Here is a 13,907-nt window from a genome sequence, read left to right as displayed (position 1 = left end):
AACTACAACACACGGACAGGGGGACTTTTACTGCATCTGGTAGAATTCCAAAGCACTTAACACCCAGTCTTCTTGCTGGGGTCAACAGGGAGGCTCCTGGTCTACTGTAGTGCAGCTACTTCTGGCCTGGAACACAGCTGCTGGTTAACAGCTGTACAGCGTCAGGGCTCCACACTCAAGACCTTGAAGAGCTCACTGCACCCAATTAAATAACATATATTGCTGTTTTCGGGTAAAGCTTCTTGTGTCTTACAAATGAATGTACCTAGAACTAAAGGACAGAAAGTACTTTGTTTCTCGGAGCTTTCTCAACTCAGTTTGGGCAATTTTCGCCCTCCATATTAAGAATCCCCCCCCCTTCCCATATACCACTCTTACTATCTATAGATGGACAGTATAGCCTTTTTACTGAATGGCTGTAGGAAGGGAGAACTGAACCGGGGGCGGTGGGGTGGGATGCGGGTAGTATTAAAACATTTACTTGGTAGGGGAGGGACGGGTGCACTCACAAAACCCCCAAGCGGCCTTACCCCGCGTCCAGCCCTAACTCCAGGTTCCCTTTCCTTGGACTGGGCTGGGGGGGGGGGGGGGATGAGACGAACCCGGGGCGGGCGACCACAGCCCGTCCTCCACCCCTCCGCCACCCCCGGGCTGCATTCTCCCCACCGAAAAAAAGAGGAGCGGGGAGCCGACCTCGCCCCGATGCCGGGCCCGCGGGTGGGGAAGGAGCGCCGGCCGCCGGGGGAGGAAGGCGAGCCCGCAGCCCCGCTACCGCTCCGATTGTTACGCGCCCTCAACTTCACAGAGTGCCGCACTCAGGGGGCGCAGCGCCGGGAGGAGCTGCGGCGGGAAAGCCGCGCCGCCGCCCGCGGTCTCCAGGCCAGCCGCCCGCGTTCTTCCGGCCAGCAGCCCACGGCGGGGGAGGGGCAGCCGCCGCCCGCGTTCCCCGGCACCCGCGGCCGGCGGAAGGGCCGCGCGTCGCGGAAGCGCGGCCGCAGCTGAAGATCAGCTGCTGGAGGAGGCGGAGGAGAGGGAGGAGCCTAGGGGGGGAAAGAGAGGGAGGGGACCCTCAGGAAGCCGCGAACGCCACCGAGTGTCTGCACACCTCGCTCCGTCTGCCATGGCTGGTTAAAGAACCATCCGGATCGCAGCGCGGGGGGAGGGTTGGGTGGGGGGAGAGCGGCGGCCGCGCGTGAGGCCGAGGGAGGGGCGGCGGCGCGAGCGGCGGCGGCGGCGGTTCCAGCATGAAGAGGAGAGCTGGCCTGGGGGGCAGCATGAGGTCAGTGGTGGGCTTCTTGTCCCAGCGGGGCTTGCATGGGGACCCCCTGCTCACTCAGGACTTTCAGAGGAGACGCCTGCGAGGCTGCAGAAACCTCTACAAGAAGGACCTCCTCGGCCACTTCGGCTGTGTCAATGCCATTGAATTCTCCAACAATGGAGGCCAGTGGCTGGTCTCAGGTAAATCAACCCCCTTCCCCGCCCCGCGCCTCCCGGCCCCCTTCCAACCTCCCCTTTCGCTCTCCCTCGCCACCCTCCTTCTGCCCTCCGCCCCCACCCCCTCCCTCCTCAACCCCTCTTCTGCGGTGGGAAGGTTTGGTGTCAAATTCAAACCCTTGCAGGGGAGGGAGGGGAAGGAGAGGATGTCTTCTGTTTAAAAAAAGAAAAAAAAAAAAAAAAACCTAAAATGGTTGACAGGTCCTTAATTCGCTTTATCCCAAGTGCAAAGTGATCTCTCCTGATGACTGCCCTGGAAGTGTGGGTCGGGGGTGGGGGGGGCGAGATTACCGCCTGACAAAGTTTGATGGGAAACTCTTGCTCGGTGTACTTTAAAAGGTGCGGGGGGCATTTTGGGGATTCGGAGGGGGAGGAGGCCGAGGCGCGCCGGAGGCCAGGGGGAGCTCGAGTCCCTGGCGCCGGCGTCCGGGAGAAGGGGCCTTGGGGCTGGGGGCCGGGCGGTGACAGGGCTGGCCGCCGAGGGGTCGGGGGCCGCGACTCGGGGGGCTGGCTGAGTGAGCGAGGAGAGGAGCCGGGCGGGTAGCTGTTGGCCGCCCCCCCGTCGGCGCCCTGAGGGGCCCGGCTCCATCTCCCCTTTGCTGTAGTGGCCTCTTCCGCGTCGTGTTTTTCTTACGGTGTGGGCAGTACTGGGGGCTCTGGAGGCTACGGGGCACCGGCCAGAACTTGAACGCGTAACTTGTGAGGCGGGGGGTGGTGGGTGGGCGACCCCCAGAGACTTGTTGGCTGCAGCCCCCCCCCCCGCCCGCACCCCCTTTGCCGGCCGCTGCCCGTTGCAGGTGGTCTCCGCGCCTCCTCCCTCCCGCCCAGCTGGGCTCGGCTGCCCCCGGGCTCCCCCTCTGGTGTGGGGAAAGTGGCGAAATCGAGGCCGGGGCTCCGGCCCGGCGGTGTAGGCCTCGCTCTCCCGGGGCTCCTAGCGACAGGCAGCTGAATCGATAGCCTATTGCTCCCGGGGAGGCCCGGGCCGGGCGGGCCGCGGCGACAGCTGCCCCGGGGGAGGTGCGCCTGCTGCCCGCGGGGGCGCTCGCCGCCGCCGCCGCCCTCCTCCCCGGGGGGGGGGGTGTCTCGGGCCTCAGGTGGGCGATTGGGGATGGGGCCAGCCGGGCGACTCCCCGAAAGCGGTTGAAGGGGGGGGGGGCGAAGACGGCTCGCCTTCTACCCTGCTGCGTCCCTTTTCCTGCGTTGAGAGGGAGGAAGCGGGAGCCCAGCGCTGGACGTGGCGCTTCGCTTCACCCAGGCCGGTCCCCGAATGGTTTTTTAATTTACGTCAGTGGGCAGCTGGCCAGAAACTTCTGCGATCATGGCAAAGCATCCGTCTTCATCGCGAGTAACAGTCGGAAGTGGCACGGGCGTACAGTCCAGTTTAGGGGTAGCAGAGATAAGACTTGTGTGATCCTTTCACGATAAACCTTCTGGGGTTTCTCCAGAACTCACTTGACTTTTCCACCCTAGATCGTTTTCTCTTTGACTAGGTAGATTTTGGCCCTAGATCGTCCGCTGAAGAAACCTGATATTCTACTTCAAGGCATACTCCAAACAAAAGCTTCCTTCCCCAACACTGCCAAAAATTCCGAGGGCAGAAATGGGGAAGATCTCTTTAGAGAGCTCACCGTTTTTTTTTTGTTTGTTTGTTTGTTTTTGTTCTTGTTTTTGTTTTCCTTCTGTATTTATTATACTCTAGTCTCCTTGACAGACTGATGTTTTCCAACAGAGATGTCCCCAGACACAAGGAAATTCTTCCTACTGGTGAGGGAATTTGGGGGGGTACTCTTACAGGCTGAACTGGTTACGGTACAGTCATACGTTTCCTGGCTTAACACTTTTTAAAAATAACAGATTTATTAAGATATAATTTACATGCCTTACAACTCACCCAGTTTAACTTAACACTTTTGAAGAAACACTGAAATGTTGTCTCTATTCTCAGTAAGTTAACCCTTGCTCAGAACCTTCCCCTGTGTCTCAAATGAACCCCTTTTTCTCTAGTCTTGGCCAGTTAATTTATCTTAACTGTAGTCCTATAGAAGAGGAGAGTCCTTTCCACAGGGCAGGCTCTGGCAAACCTGGTTTCAGGCATTTATTTCCTTATTTTTCTAGGCCTGAGTTGCCCATCTCCATCATTACTTTCTGGGTTTCAGTCGTCTTCGCTCCTTCCTTACTCCTCCTCCCTCCCCTCCACACTTCCTCTAACTCAGTCCTTCCTGTTTCCTTTTTATCTACTCCTGTCCTTGTTTCTAGTCCATGCAACGGGACCCAGAAGGGCATGCACACCCCCCCCCCCCCCCCCCCCCCCCGCCCCAGCTCAAATACACTTAGCTTTTCTTTCTTATTTCCTGAACTCAAACTTTTGGTTAAAAGCCTTTTTAGCTATTCACCTTCCATTATCAGTACAACTTATGCTAACAGAAATTTCCTCCTGTTTGCTTCAGATAAGGAAGCCCCGTCTGGGAGTCATAAATACACCTTAACTTGTTAAAGGTAATTAAATATTGTTCTGAGAAGTCCTTCAATAATCTTCTCCAATTTAAAACTATTTAAAGTGTCAGGTTTACATATTCTCTTATCTGTCATTGCCCTTTAGCAGTTAACACCAGGGGAGAGGCTCTTAGGATTTTGAGGCTAATGCTGTGTATCCCTTATGTTTCACAATAATGTGGTGGGAGGCCAGACTCTAAGATGGCAATGAGATTACCTTTCTGCATTTTGTTGTTCTTGTATCTTGTCTGGGTTGGTTAAAGACTTTAGAAAGCCGTGAGTAAAATGATAGTATGTTCATAGTTTGTTCACTGTTTTTATTTCCTAAATGTTTGGGCAGGCTCACATTTCTTGTAACTGACACATAACTATTTGGCAGAATTAACTTATACCTAGGGCAAAAATATTTGCATGGTTCCTGTGGCCTTATAAAATGTGGTTTGTTAAGGATACATCATTGCTGTTTTGTTCTAATAGCTGGCCCCTTTTCCAGGGCGCAATGAGGCCAGCAGATATTAAGAGTAAGCCCGAGAAAATCAGGAAGGAGAAAGGTGTTCTGCTGGGCAGTGAGACTGTGACAGCAACAAGTGGGAGGATTTTTTTTTTTTAAACATTAAAATATATTTAACTTAAAAAGTGTTTTTCTTTATTGTTGATCAGAAAAGGGCATTACTTTGCTGTCCTGTAAGGGGTATAGCATTATACATAGTTGAAATCACTGTTGTGTCATTTAATGTGTGACCTTGTAGTCAAGTTGCTAAGCCTCTCTGGGTCTGCTTCCTGATGTACCAGCACTTACCTGAAGGGCTCTTGTAAGAATTACCTTAGGTAAAATTTAGGTTTGTGAGCTGAACAGTGTGACCTGTCTCTCAGAGAAAATGCTGAGCTTGTTTTCCTTCCCTTTGGTACTTTTAACCTGTAATATTATTAGCTGACACTTGTTCTTACAGTATTGGTTACAGACCTGTGCAAATGGGGCAGACAGGATAGTTTTGTGACTTTTTGATGTGGAATGAAAAGGCACAAGGTACGTTGAAGTACTACTCATATAAGAGATCTTATCAACATCAAGGAATTTATGCCAGAACACATATTTGGGAGATATCCTGGGTGTACCCTTTAAGTCTTTGGTTGCATCTAATAATACTATTTTCCCTGAAATTGATATTTAAGACTAATTGATAATCAGAACCTGTAGAACTAGCAGATTAATAACCCATTAGTATGAAGTTTTAAGTTTCAGGAGGGATTATGATCTCTTTCTTGATTCTTATGACTAAATGTAGGAAAAACACCTTCAGAAGTTTTTCCAATAGCATCTGTAACTACTGTTTCAGCGTTAGTTAATAGGAGTTGTGCATGGGGAGAGACATTTAACTATATCTATTTGGTCATAATATTTATAAGTGATAACTGTTTAGTTCTATTTCTGTTTCATGGGGGTCTCTGACTTTATTATCATAAGTTAGGTAGAGATTAATAGCATGAATTCTGGAGTCAGGCCGCCTGGGGATGAATATCAGCTACTTGCTAACTGGGTTAGCTTTGTTAAGTCACTCACTCTCCGATTCCTCAGTTATATATTAAGAGCAGTAATACCGCACAGGGTTGTGGTGAGGACACATTTCTGGTTAGAAATAACACTTGTTAAGTTCTTAGCATCAGAGCCTAGCCCCTGCTTTTGCTCTGGTTCCTGTTGCTGCAAAGCTTCGTATGGTTATTTAGCTTGACCCTCACCAAAAGCTTTTAGGAGATTGACACTTTCAATATCTAACATTTATTTGCACTTAGGACTTTCAATATCAAATAACATTCTTTTGTGCATAGGACGTACAATGTGAAAAATTGAGAAAGCTCTCAATGAGAAGAACTGTTAAAAATGCTTTGTAAGGGGCGCCTGGGTGGCTCAGTGGGTTAAAGCCTCTGCCTTCGGCTCAGGTCATGATCCCAGGGTCCTGGGATCGAGCCCCAAATGGGGCTCTCTGCTCGGTGGGGAGCCTGCTTCCCCTCCTCTCTCTCTGCGTGCCTACTTGTGATCTCTGTCAAGTAAATAAATAAAATCTTTCAAAAAAAATGCTTTGTAAATAAGCTTAACCCCAGTATTCTCATCAAAGCGTATTTTTTAAAAAAGATTTTATTTATTCATTTGACAGAGAGAGATCACAGTAGACAGAGAGGCAGGCAGAGAGAGAGAGGGAAGCAGGCTCCCCACTGAGCAGAGAGCCCGATGCGGGACTCGATCCCAGGACCCTGAGATCATGACCTGAGCCGAAGGCAGCGGCTTAATCCACTGAGCCACCCAGGCGCCCTCAAAGCGTATTTTTAAACATCAAATAATAGCTGTGATAATAACCATATGCTCGATTTGAACCTATCAATTAATGATCATTACTGTTTCCCAATCACTAATTCTGTCAATTTTATGGAATCAGTTTTTTTGTCAGTTCATCTAAGAGCATGTTATCTACAGGTAAAGTGTTTGGCTTTAGCCAGTGGAATAAAGTTTTAGCTTTATTAGAACTTCTCATGTGTTTAGTTGGAATGAATTTGTTGGTCCAGTGGTTAGTTTATCAGGAAAAATATGGCTAGTGGTAGGCAGATTTGTGACTCGAAAAAGCTTTCATAGTACATACATTTCAATAAGGTGATTAGGGAATCAGTTATTGGATTTTCTTCTGGGCCTTTCTATTTATCCATAATCCATTGCTGTGAAGGTGTTAAATTTTATCTTTTGGTCTATTAATTAATTCAACAAATAGTTTTTGAGTGCATATTTTGTAAAGCAGAAGCAATTAGAACAGAAATGATGAATTAGGTATAAACCATGCTCTTAACCTTGCGTTTTAGGAACATTTACTTATCATCTGTAACAGTCCATTGCCCTTTAAAAAATGTTTCCCCTCTGCTACTTTGGTAGATACCTGATTTTTCTCTGGTTTGCTGTACTTATTATAGCAAATAATCCTCTTGTTTATGAGTTTTAGCGGGAAAGAAAGGGTTCATTAGAGATGGCCTTGGAAGACATTGCTATGATGAATTATAGAGATCATGTCATAAGGATAAGGTAACATGGATATTTATAGATGCACATTATTTTTCCCACTTGTTCTTCAGTCAGCTAATTGATACCTATCAGAGATTGGCAGATTTAGAATTATGCCCAGGTTTGTCACTTACATTTTAAAATAAGCTAGTGAGGGGGTACCTGCGTGGCTCAGTCTTTAAGGGTTTGCCTTTGGTTCAGGTCATGATCCCCGGGCTTTGGATGGAGCTCTGAGCCCTGTATCAGGCTCCTTGCTCAGCGGGAGGCCTGCTTCTCCCTCTCCCACTCCTCCTGCTTGTGTTCCTCTCTTGCTGTCTCTCTCTTTGTCAAATAAATAAATAAAATAAGCCAGTGAGGTTGAACTCTTATTACACATTATTAGCACAGCAAAAAGTTGTCTTTGTGTTCTGTATTGTTCAAAGGATCATCACTGACTTAATGCCAGTGTGTTTTTGATTTTACTAAGAGTTTCTAAGAGGAGCATTAGCCCTCAGTTATGTATCCTGGGGACGACACAAGTGCTCATTCACTGATGATTGTTAGAGTTGGTTGTAAAGTGCAGTTGGAATCCTTTAGATCAGGGAAGCTTTACTGACCAGTAGAACTTGAAACACAGATAGAGGCTGCCTTCTGAATTGTGAGTTAAGAAGTAGTTTCATTTATCTTATGCATTGAGCCAAGTGAAGGGCACTTCCATTTGTTAATAAACAGCACTTAATTTTAATTTTTTTCTTTTTTATGGTTTCAAGAAAGAAGTAATTGCTTTTCTTATTGTTTTAGTCTGAATTTAGATACTTAAGGGTAGTATTAAAGCCTTTTAAAATTAAAGGAACTAAAACCCTAATTCAAATGAAGATTGTGTAGCTTAAGAGGGAATCAGTTCTAGTTTCAATTTTTGGTAACCCACATAAGTATTGTCTTTTAACAATTAAAGAACTGAATATTTATCTGTTAAGATTAACCTCAGATTATTGTGAGAATGTGAAATTACATTTCTTTTCTGCTTGATTCTCTGTTGTGTTTAAAATTTTGATTTTAAGTTATAAGGCTTAGGTTACTATTTGCCTGTGGATATGTAAGCTGATTTTAAGTGATCTTTGAATCAGTATTTAAATGGAAAAGCTAACCAGCCTATATAAAATATTTTTAATGAATTTATTGCTTAAGGTGAGGTTAAAATTTTTTAAAGTCAATGTAAAGAAAAATAATGGTGAATGTGTTACATGGATATGGCAGAAATCAAAAGTTGATTGAGATTGACTGAAGCTCGGGAAGTACTGCATTAGGTAGTCTTTTTTGTATCTTCTTTGTTCCTCATTGAGTCAGAGAGAAGGAAAGATAATCATATTATGGAAAGGGGAATGGAAAAGTTGAAAGATGACTTGCCCGGAGCTGCCTTGTTAGTATTTGGCAGTCCGCAGGTCAAGTAGGGCCCATTGCTCTGTGGCATGTGCTGTTTCTGAGTTGCCTTTTTATATTTTTCTTTCCCTTTTCTTAGAGTGTAATTTACCTTTTTTGAATCTTTTAAAAATTGAAAACTGAAAAATGAGCAATTTCTGAGCGCATGTGCAACTCCAGTTGCTCCTCTTAGATGATTAATTATATTTCTGTGTTTTGCTGTAAATAAAGTTAACTTGTTCCGCACAGGTATCTTATGTTTATTTGTTCATTAAAAATATTTAATGGGAATATACTGTGTGTGCCTCTTTAATCTTAATTAGCTTATAATGTATGCCAGGCTCTCTGCTAAGCACTTCATATGTTTTATTTGCCACTTGGAGAATAGCCAGTGTTATCTATGGCCTAGTCATTTGAAGGTTTTGTATTCATTGTCATAACTAGGTGCTAAAAAAAATCAAGAAAGGACACTGATCAATGAGTGCTGAGGGTTCTGTAATGCAGAGAACAGGTAGGGCATTGGTGGAAGAATAGATATTGGAATTCCTTGTTTCTGGTTAAAATGAAGTGAAATATAATTCTAGGAATGAAGAAAGGTTACTACTTTGGCCTGTTACCTTGGTCTTTGTAGAAAATTTGGTTCCAGTAGCTGCTTCCGAAGTTTTTGTTCTTTTTAGCTTTAATACTTATTAGTCACTGCTGCCAACATAATAAGCCTCCCAGAACTTAACTGTCATGATCACACATCTGCTGCTGATCCCTCAAAAAAATCTACAGTGCTCCCCAGGGTCCACCAAATTAAATAGGAATGCCTTACCTGATGTTCATCTGAGACATTGCTGTTCAAAAAGATAAATGTTAAACAAAAAATAGCTAATTTTTGAGCATATCATTCATTTATCACATATTATTTGGGGGTGTTTCCTATGTCAGGCACATTTATGTATGTGACCACATTTAATACTTAACCTTACCAATGAATGGTAGGGTTAGTGCTGTTATCCTTAATTTACATATGAAGAAACTGAGGCACAGGGAAGTTAAGTGACTTCCAAGGCTCCTGTAGTTTGCGGTAGAGCTGGATTTGCAGCCGGAGTCTGCTGGAGCAGCTGAGATACGCTGACTACTCTGAAAATTTTAGACTGTTCTGTAGGCTCTGACTTTTCCCCAACATTCTCATCTCTTGCTATCACACTGATACTTTGCTAACTGCTTTTCCCTCTGCTTTTGTGTAAATGAAGAAAGGGGTATAGCTGTGGGGATAGATCAGTGGGCTTCAAGCCAGTAAGCATAGTTCTAGTCATAGCTACCATATACACCCCTCCATCAGATCTTGGTGCTGGAAATCACTTCACCTAGACGTTGGTCTTGACAGTCATCTAAAGTCTCCTCCTTCCTTACGCTTTGTGTGTTTACACTTGCTTACATAAACCACGTAACTTCACACTGGGTTAAACTTTACCTGCTTTAGTGAAGTATAATTAGGAGTTGGTATATTCTGGTTACCGGTTTGGTTCCTCTTCTCCATTAGCCCAACCAAAAATGCAAACAACATACATGACTCATACTGTTTACTTAGCCTGTAATTTGATTTTGCTATCTCCTGAAAGCATACTGGTTGAGTACATTTGCCTGATTTTATCCACAAGAAATAGGTGTCTCCTCATAAGGACATAGATGAATAACGATAAAGTGCTTTTTGGAAGAAGTTTAAACAGTGTAACATGGGATAATTTGCCCAGAGAATACTGGTAAGTCATTTGGAAGTACATTGGCTCAGACACAATATCAACAAAGGAAGGTATGACTCCTAGACCAAATGATAAGCCTGTTTAATCCTAAGTGAGCTTAACTAGAATGTTTTGCAAATAAAATTTACTCCTGTCACCAGCAACTGCACTTTGCTTCTGTGAAAAAGAAGGCATTTCCTTTCCAAGGTTATTCACAGATTAGGTTAACAAGGAGGGTTAGAATCCACTTGCTCTTCACATCAGTTATCCTAAGTCAGGAATTCAGGGAAAGACTTGACAACAGCAGTTTGTCACTTTTGTTATCTGCTCTCCCCATACCTTTAAAGTCACACTTTCCTTGATACCTTACTCACTCATTGCACTTTGCAGTGTTGATACCCAAGATTCTATCACACACCTCTCAGGATGCAGAATTGACATGCATTGGAGGTCAAGTCCCTGTGCCCTGAGAATTTTTTTCTTATTCTGGCCAATTTTAAAATGGAAGTTACATTCTGGAGGATTGGGGCATGTAGGAATCAATGAGAAAATGGCACCTGAGGAAATTGATAGGTTTATAACAGATCCTAGTAGTGGAGATGTTGGTGTAAAGACTGATTGCCATCTTCCCTTTTGCTTCTGCTTGGCTCCTACCCCTTGATACAGCAAGGTAAGATTACCTTATATAGTTGATAAGGTAACTCTGTAGGTCCCCCGCCTACCTTGCTGCATCTGGTCACCTGATAACAAGGTGACTATATATTCTGGTTTACTTGGGACTATCCCAATTTCCCCACTGTGTCAGCACAATTATTAACACTCCTTTCATTCTTAAAAAAAAAAAAAAAAAAAAGTCCTAATTTCAATGGTAAGTTATATGGCTACCTACTCATAATCACCTGAGCTGCCTGGTACTCAAGTCAAACCGAAGCCCTACTCTTGGCTCTTCCTGTTCACCATGGAATGCCTCTGAGAAAGCCTGCAAGCCTCCATTTTGTTGTCAGGCCTTTAGCTGCCACTTTTAAGGTACCGTGTTGAGCCTGAGAGGCTGAATGGTTGGTTAGTCCTTTGTTCCTACCTTTCTTATTAGAAAGCAGTAGAGACAGCTAAAACTGTTAAGAAAATGCTACGTCCAGAGCCTAAAAGTTACCCCTTCCTTTGTATATACCTCCTCTTAGAGTTATTGTTCTGATGTTCACTTGTACCTTTTTCCTTCCCCCCTTTAAAAAAGTCTTCCTGTGGGTTTTTTCTTTTGCAGTTCATTTTAAGGAAAGGTGTTTTGGGGGAATGATTCCCCGCTGAGTGGGATTTTTTTTCCCATAAGGTGCTTTTATCCAAAATGTGGTGTGATGTTGATGTTAAAACTACGTTAAGGGCGCCTGGGTGGCTCAGTTGGTTAAGCGACTGCCTTCAGGTCAGGTTGTGATCTTGGAATTCCGGGATCGAGTTCCACATCGGGCTCCCAGCTCCATGGGGAGTCCACTTCTCTCTGACCTTCTCATGCTCTCTCTCTCTCTCTCTCTCAAATGAATAAATAAAATATTAAAGAAAAAAAAAAGCTATGTTGTTAAAACTCCATGTTATGGAGTATTTGCCCAGTACCAGAATACATTTGGAGTAAAAGTTGGCCTTCAAATGTATAGATTGGCCCTGGGAAGGATTTTCAGGAATTGTAGCTTTTCAGGTATATATGGCCAGTTGGCTCTAGACTATTTTTCATGTTGTGAAATGACATCAGTAAAGAAGTTTAGGGGCGCCTGGTGGCTTGGTTGGTAAGCGTCTGCCTTCGGCTCAGGTCATGATCCCAGATCCTGGCATGGAGCCCCACATCAGGGTCCCTGCTCAGAAGGAAGCCTGGTTCTCCCTTTTCCCACTCCCTCTGCCTGTGTTTCCTCTCTGGCGCCCTCTGTCTCTCTGTGTCAAATAAATAAATAAAATCTTTAAAAAAGGGTTTAAGCGATCTGGTTTAGAGGCCTAATTTCACCATTGTCACTGTGCTCTTTTACTACTAATGTTCTGTCTCTGTAGAATCATAGAATTTTATTGCTGGAAAAGATGAATGGTCATCTAATTGAAGCTTTTAATTTTACTTACAGGGACACAGAAGAGCAAAGAAGTGATTTGCCCAGTAGTTTGCAACTAGTTAAGTAGTACAGTCAAGATTAAAAACTGGTCTCTCGGGACGCCTGGGTGGCTCAGTTGGTTAAGCAGCTGCCTTCGGCTCAGGTCATGATCCCAGCGTCCTGGGATCGAGTCCCACATCGGGCTCCTTGCTCAGCGGGGAGCCTGCTTCTCCCTCTGCCTCTGCCTGCCATTCTGTCTGCCTGTGCTCGCTCTCTCCCCCTCTCTCTCTCTCTCTGATAAATAAATAAAATCCTAAAAAAAAAAAAAAATGGTCTCTCAATAGGGAAAGTCACGAGGTTCTGTGTTTCTAAAGGGCTTTACTCAGGTAAAGTTGTTAAAGTCTTTTGTTGGCTTCCTCTGCCATTACATTCTTTCCTTATTTATTTTTTAAAAAGATTTTATTTATTTATTTATTTATTTATTTGACAGAGAGAGAGAGAGAGAGAGGGAGAGATCACAAGTAGGTAGAGCTGCAGGCAGAGAGGGGGAAGCAGGCTCCCTGCTGAGCAGAGAGCCTGATGTGGGGCTCGATCCCAGGACCCCGAGATCATGACCTGAGCCGAAGGCAGAGGCTTAACCCACTGAGTCACCCAGGTGCCCCACATTCTTATTTATTTTTTTAGATTTATTTATTTTAGAGAGTGTGCGTATGTGTGAACAGTGGTGGGGGGCAGGAGCAGAGGGAGACGGGGAGAGAGAATCCTCAAGCGGACTCTCTGCTGAGTGCAAAGCCCAACACAGGGCTTAATCCCAGGACCCTGAGATCATGACCTGAACTGAAATCAAGAGTTAGACACTTAACCAAATGTGCCACCCTGGCATCCCATTGCTACTACATTTTATGTGCAGTTTCATTGTCCCTGAACATAGTTGTTTTGAGTAAGTTGGCAGTGCCCGTTATTTTAGAGAAGTCAGTAGAGATTTTCCAGGTTGGAGGCACACTGTCACTGGCTGAGTCTCGAGTTTTAATTCTTCGTCAGCCTATACTTCCCTACTTTGGAAAGTCTGTTTCCTTCCAAGAACATTACTCAGGAGGAGGAATTTTCTGCAAACCTAGGTGCCTGTCAAAATCTTGTTATACAGCTTCTCTCATTCTGAATTTCCATTCAAGTCTTGTATCTAATTTCATTTGTATCCTTTGTGTTACTACTTAAGGCCAAGTGACTAATTGGAACCTCTGAGGATTGTTTTGTTTCCTTTTTTAGTGGTGTCTTGATCAAGTTTGATGGTTTATACAGATACCACTCACTCCCTGCCATAGATGACTGAAGCATGTGTTTTTGCCTTCCACATACTGGCAAGAAACAATTGAGATTTGCATGTTTGGCAACCAGCTTCAAGCAGCCCTTGACTCTCAGGGTTGACATCTCTGTTTATACCTGTTTGTGGGTGGGTATCGTGTGCCTTCCTCAAAGGACTAAAAAGCATTGGGCTTGCATTTGCTCAACTTATATAGAATTGCTCAAACAGAGAAAAGAAAGCTTTATTATGTTGCTAATGTTGCTTATGCAAGGAATTTTTCAAAAGTTAGGCAGTGTTTTTATTTTTAAAAAGGAAAAAATCAGAAACTATTCAGAATAAATGAAGAGAGTGTCTGTGATATAATCAGGAGACATATTGTCCAG

At 44.8% G+C, this 13,907-nt stretch overlaps 1 protein-coding gene across 2 annotated transcripts in view; it reads left to right on the top strand.

The window, feature by feature from the left end:
• The first annotated feature begins 1,045 nt into the window (after positions 1-1,045).
• The window catches only part of DCAF5 (DDB1 and CUL4 associated factor 5), a 103,266-nt gene continuing 90,404 nt past the window's right edge, over positions 1,046-13,907 (top strand). The window contains exon 1 of one of the 2 annotated variants that reach the window (XM_032344586.1): positions 1,046-1,458. In XM_032344586.1, coding sequence (XP_032200477.1) covers positions 1,245-1,458 — 214 coding nt within the window. In that variant the 5' untranslated portion in view covers positions 1,046-1,244. The remainder of the gene's footprint in view (positions 1,459-13,907) is intronic. The other variant, XM_032344587.1, reaches the window with a different exon arrangement.

Source organism: Mustela erminea, chromosome 5 (assembly GCF_009829155.1).
Source record: "Mustela erminea isolate mMusErm1 chromosome 5, mMusErm1.Pri, whole genome shotgun sequence".
NCBI lineage: Eukaryota > Metazoa > Chordata > Mammalia > Carnivora > Mustelidae > Mustela > Mustela erminea.
The sequence above is the reverse complement of the archived record's forward strand: the minus strand, read 5'-3'. Positions and strand labels throughout refer to the sequence as shown.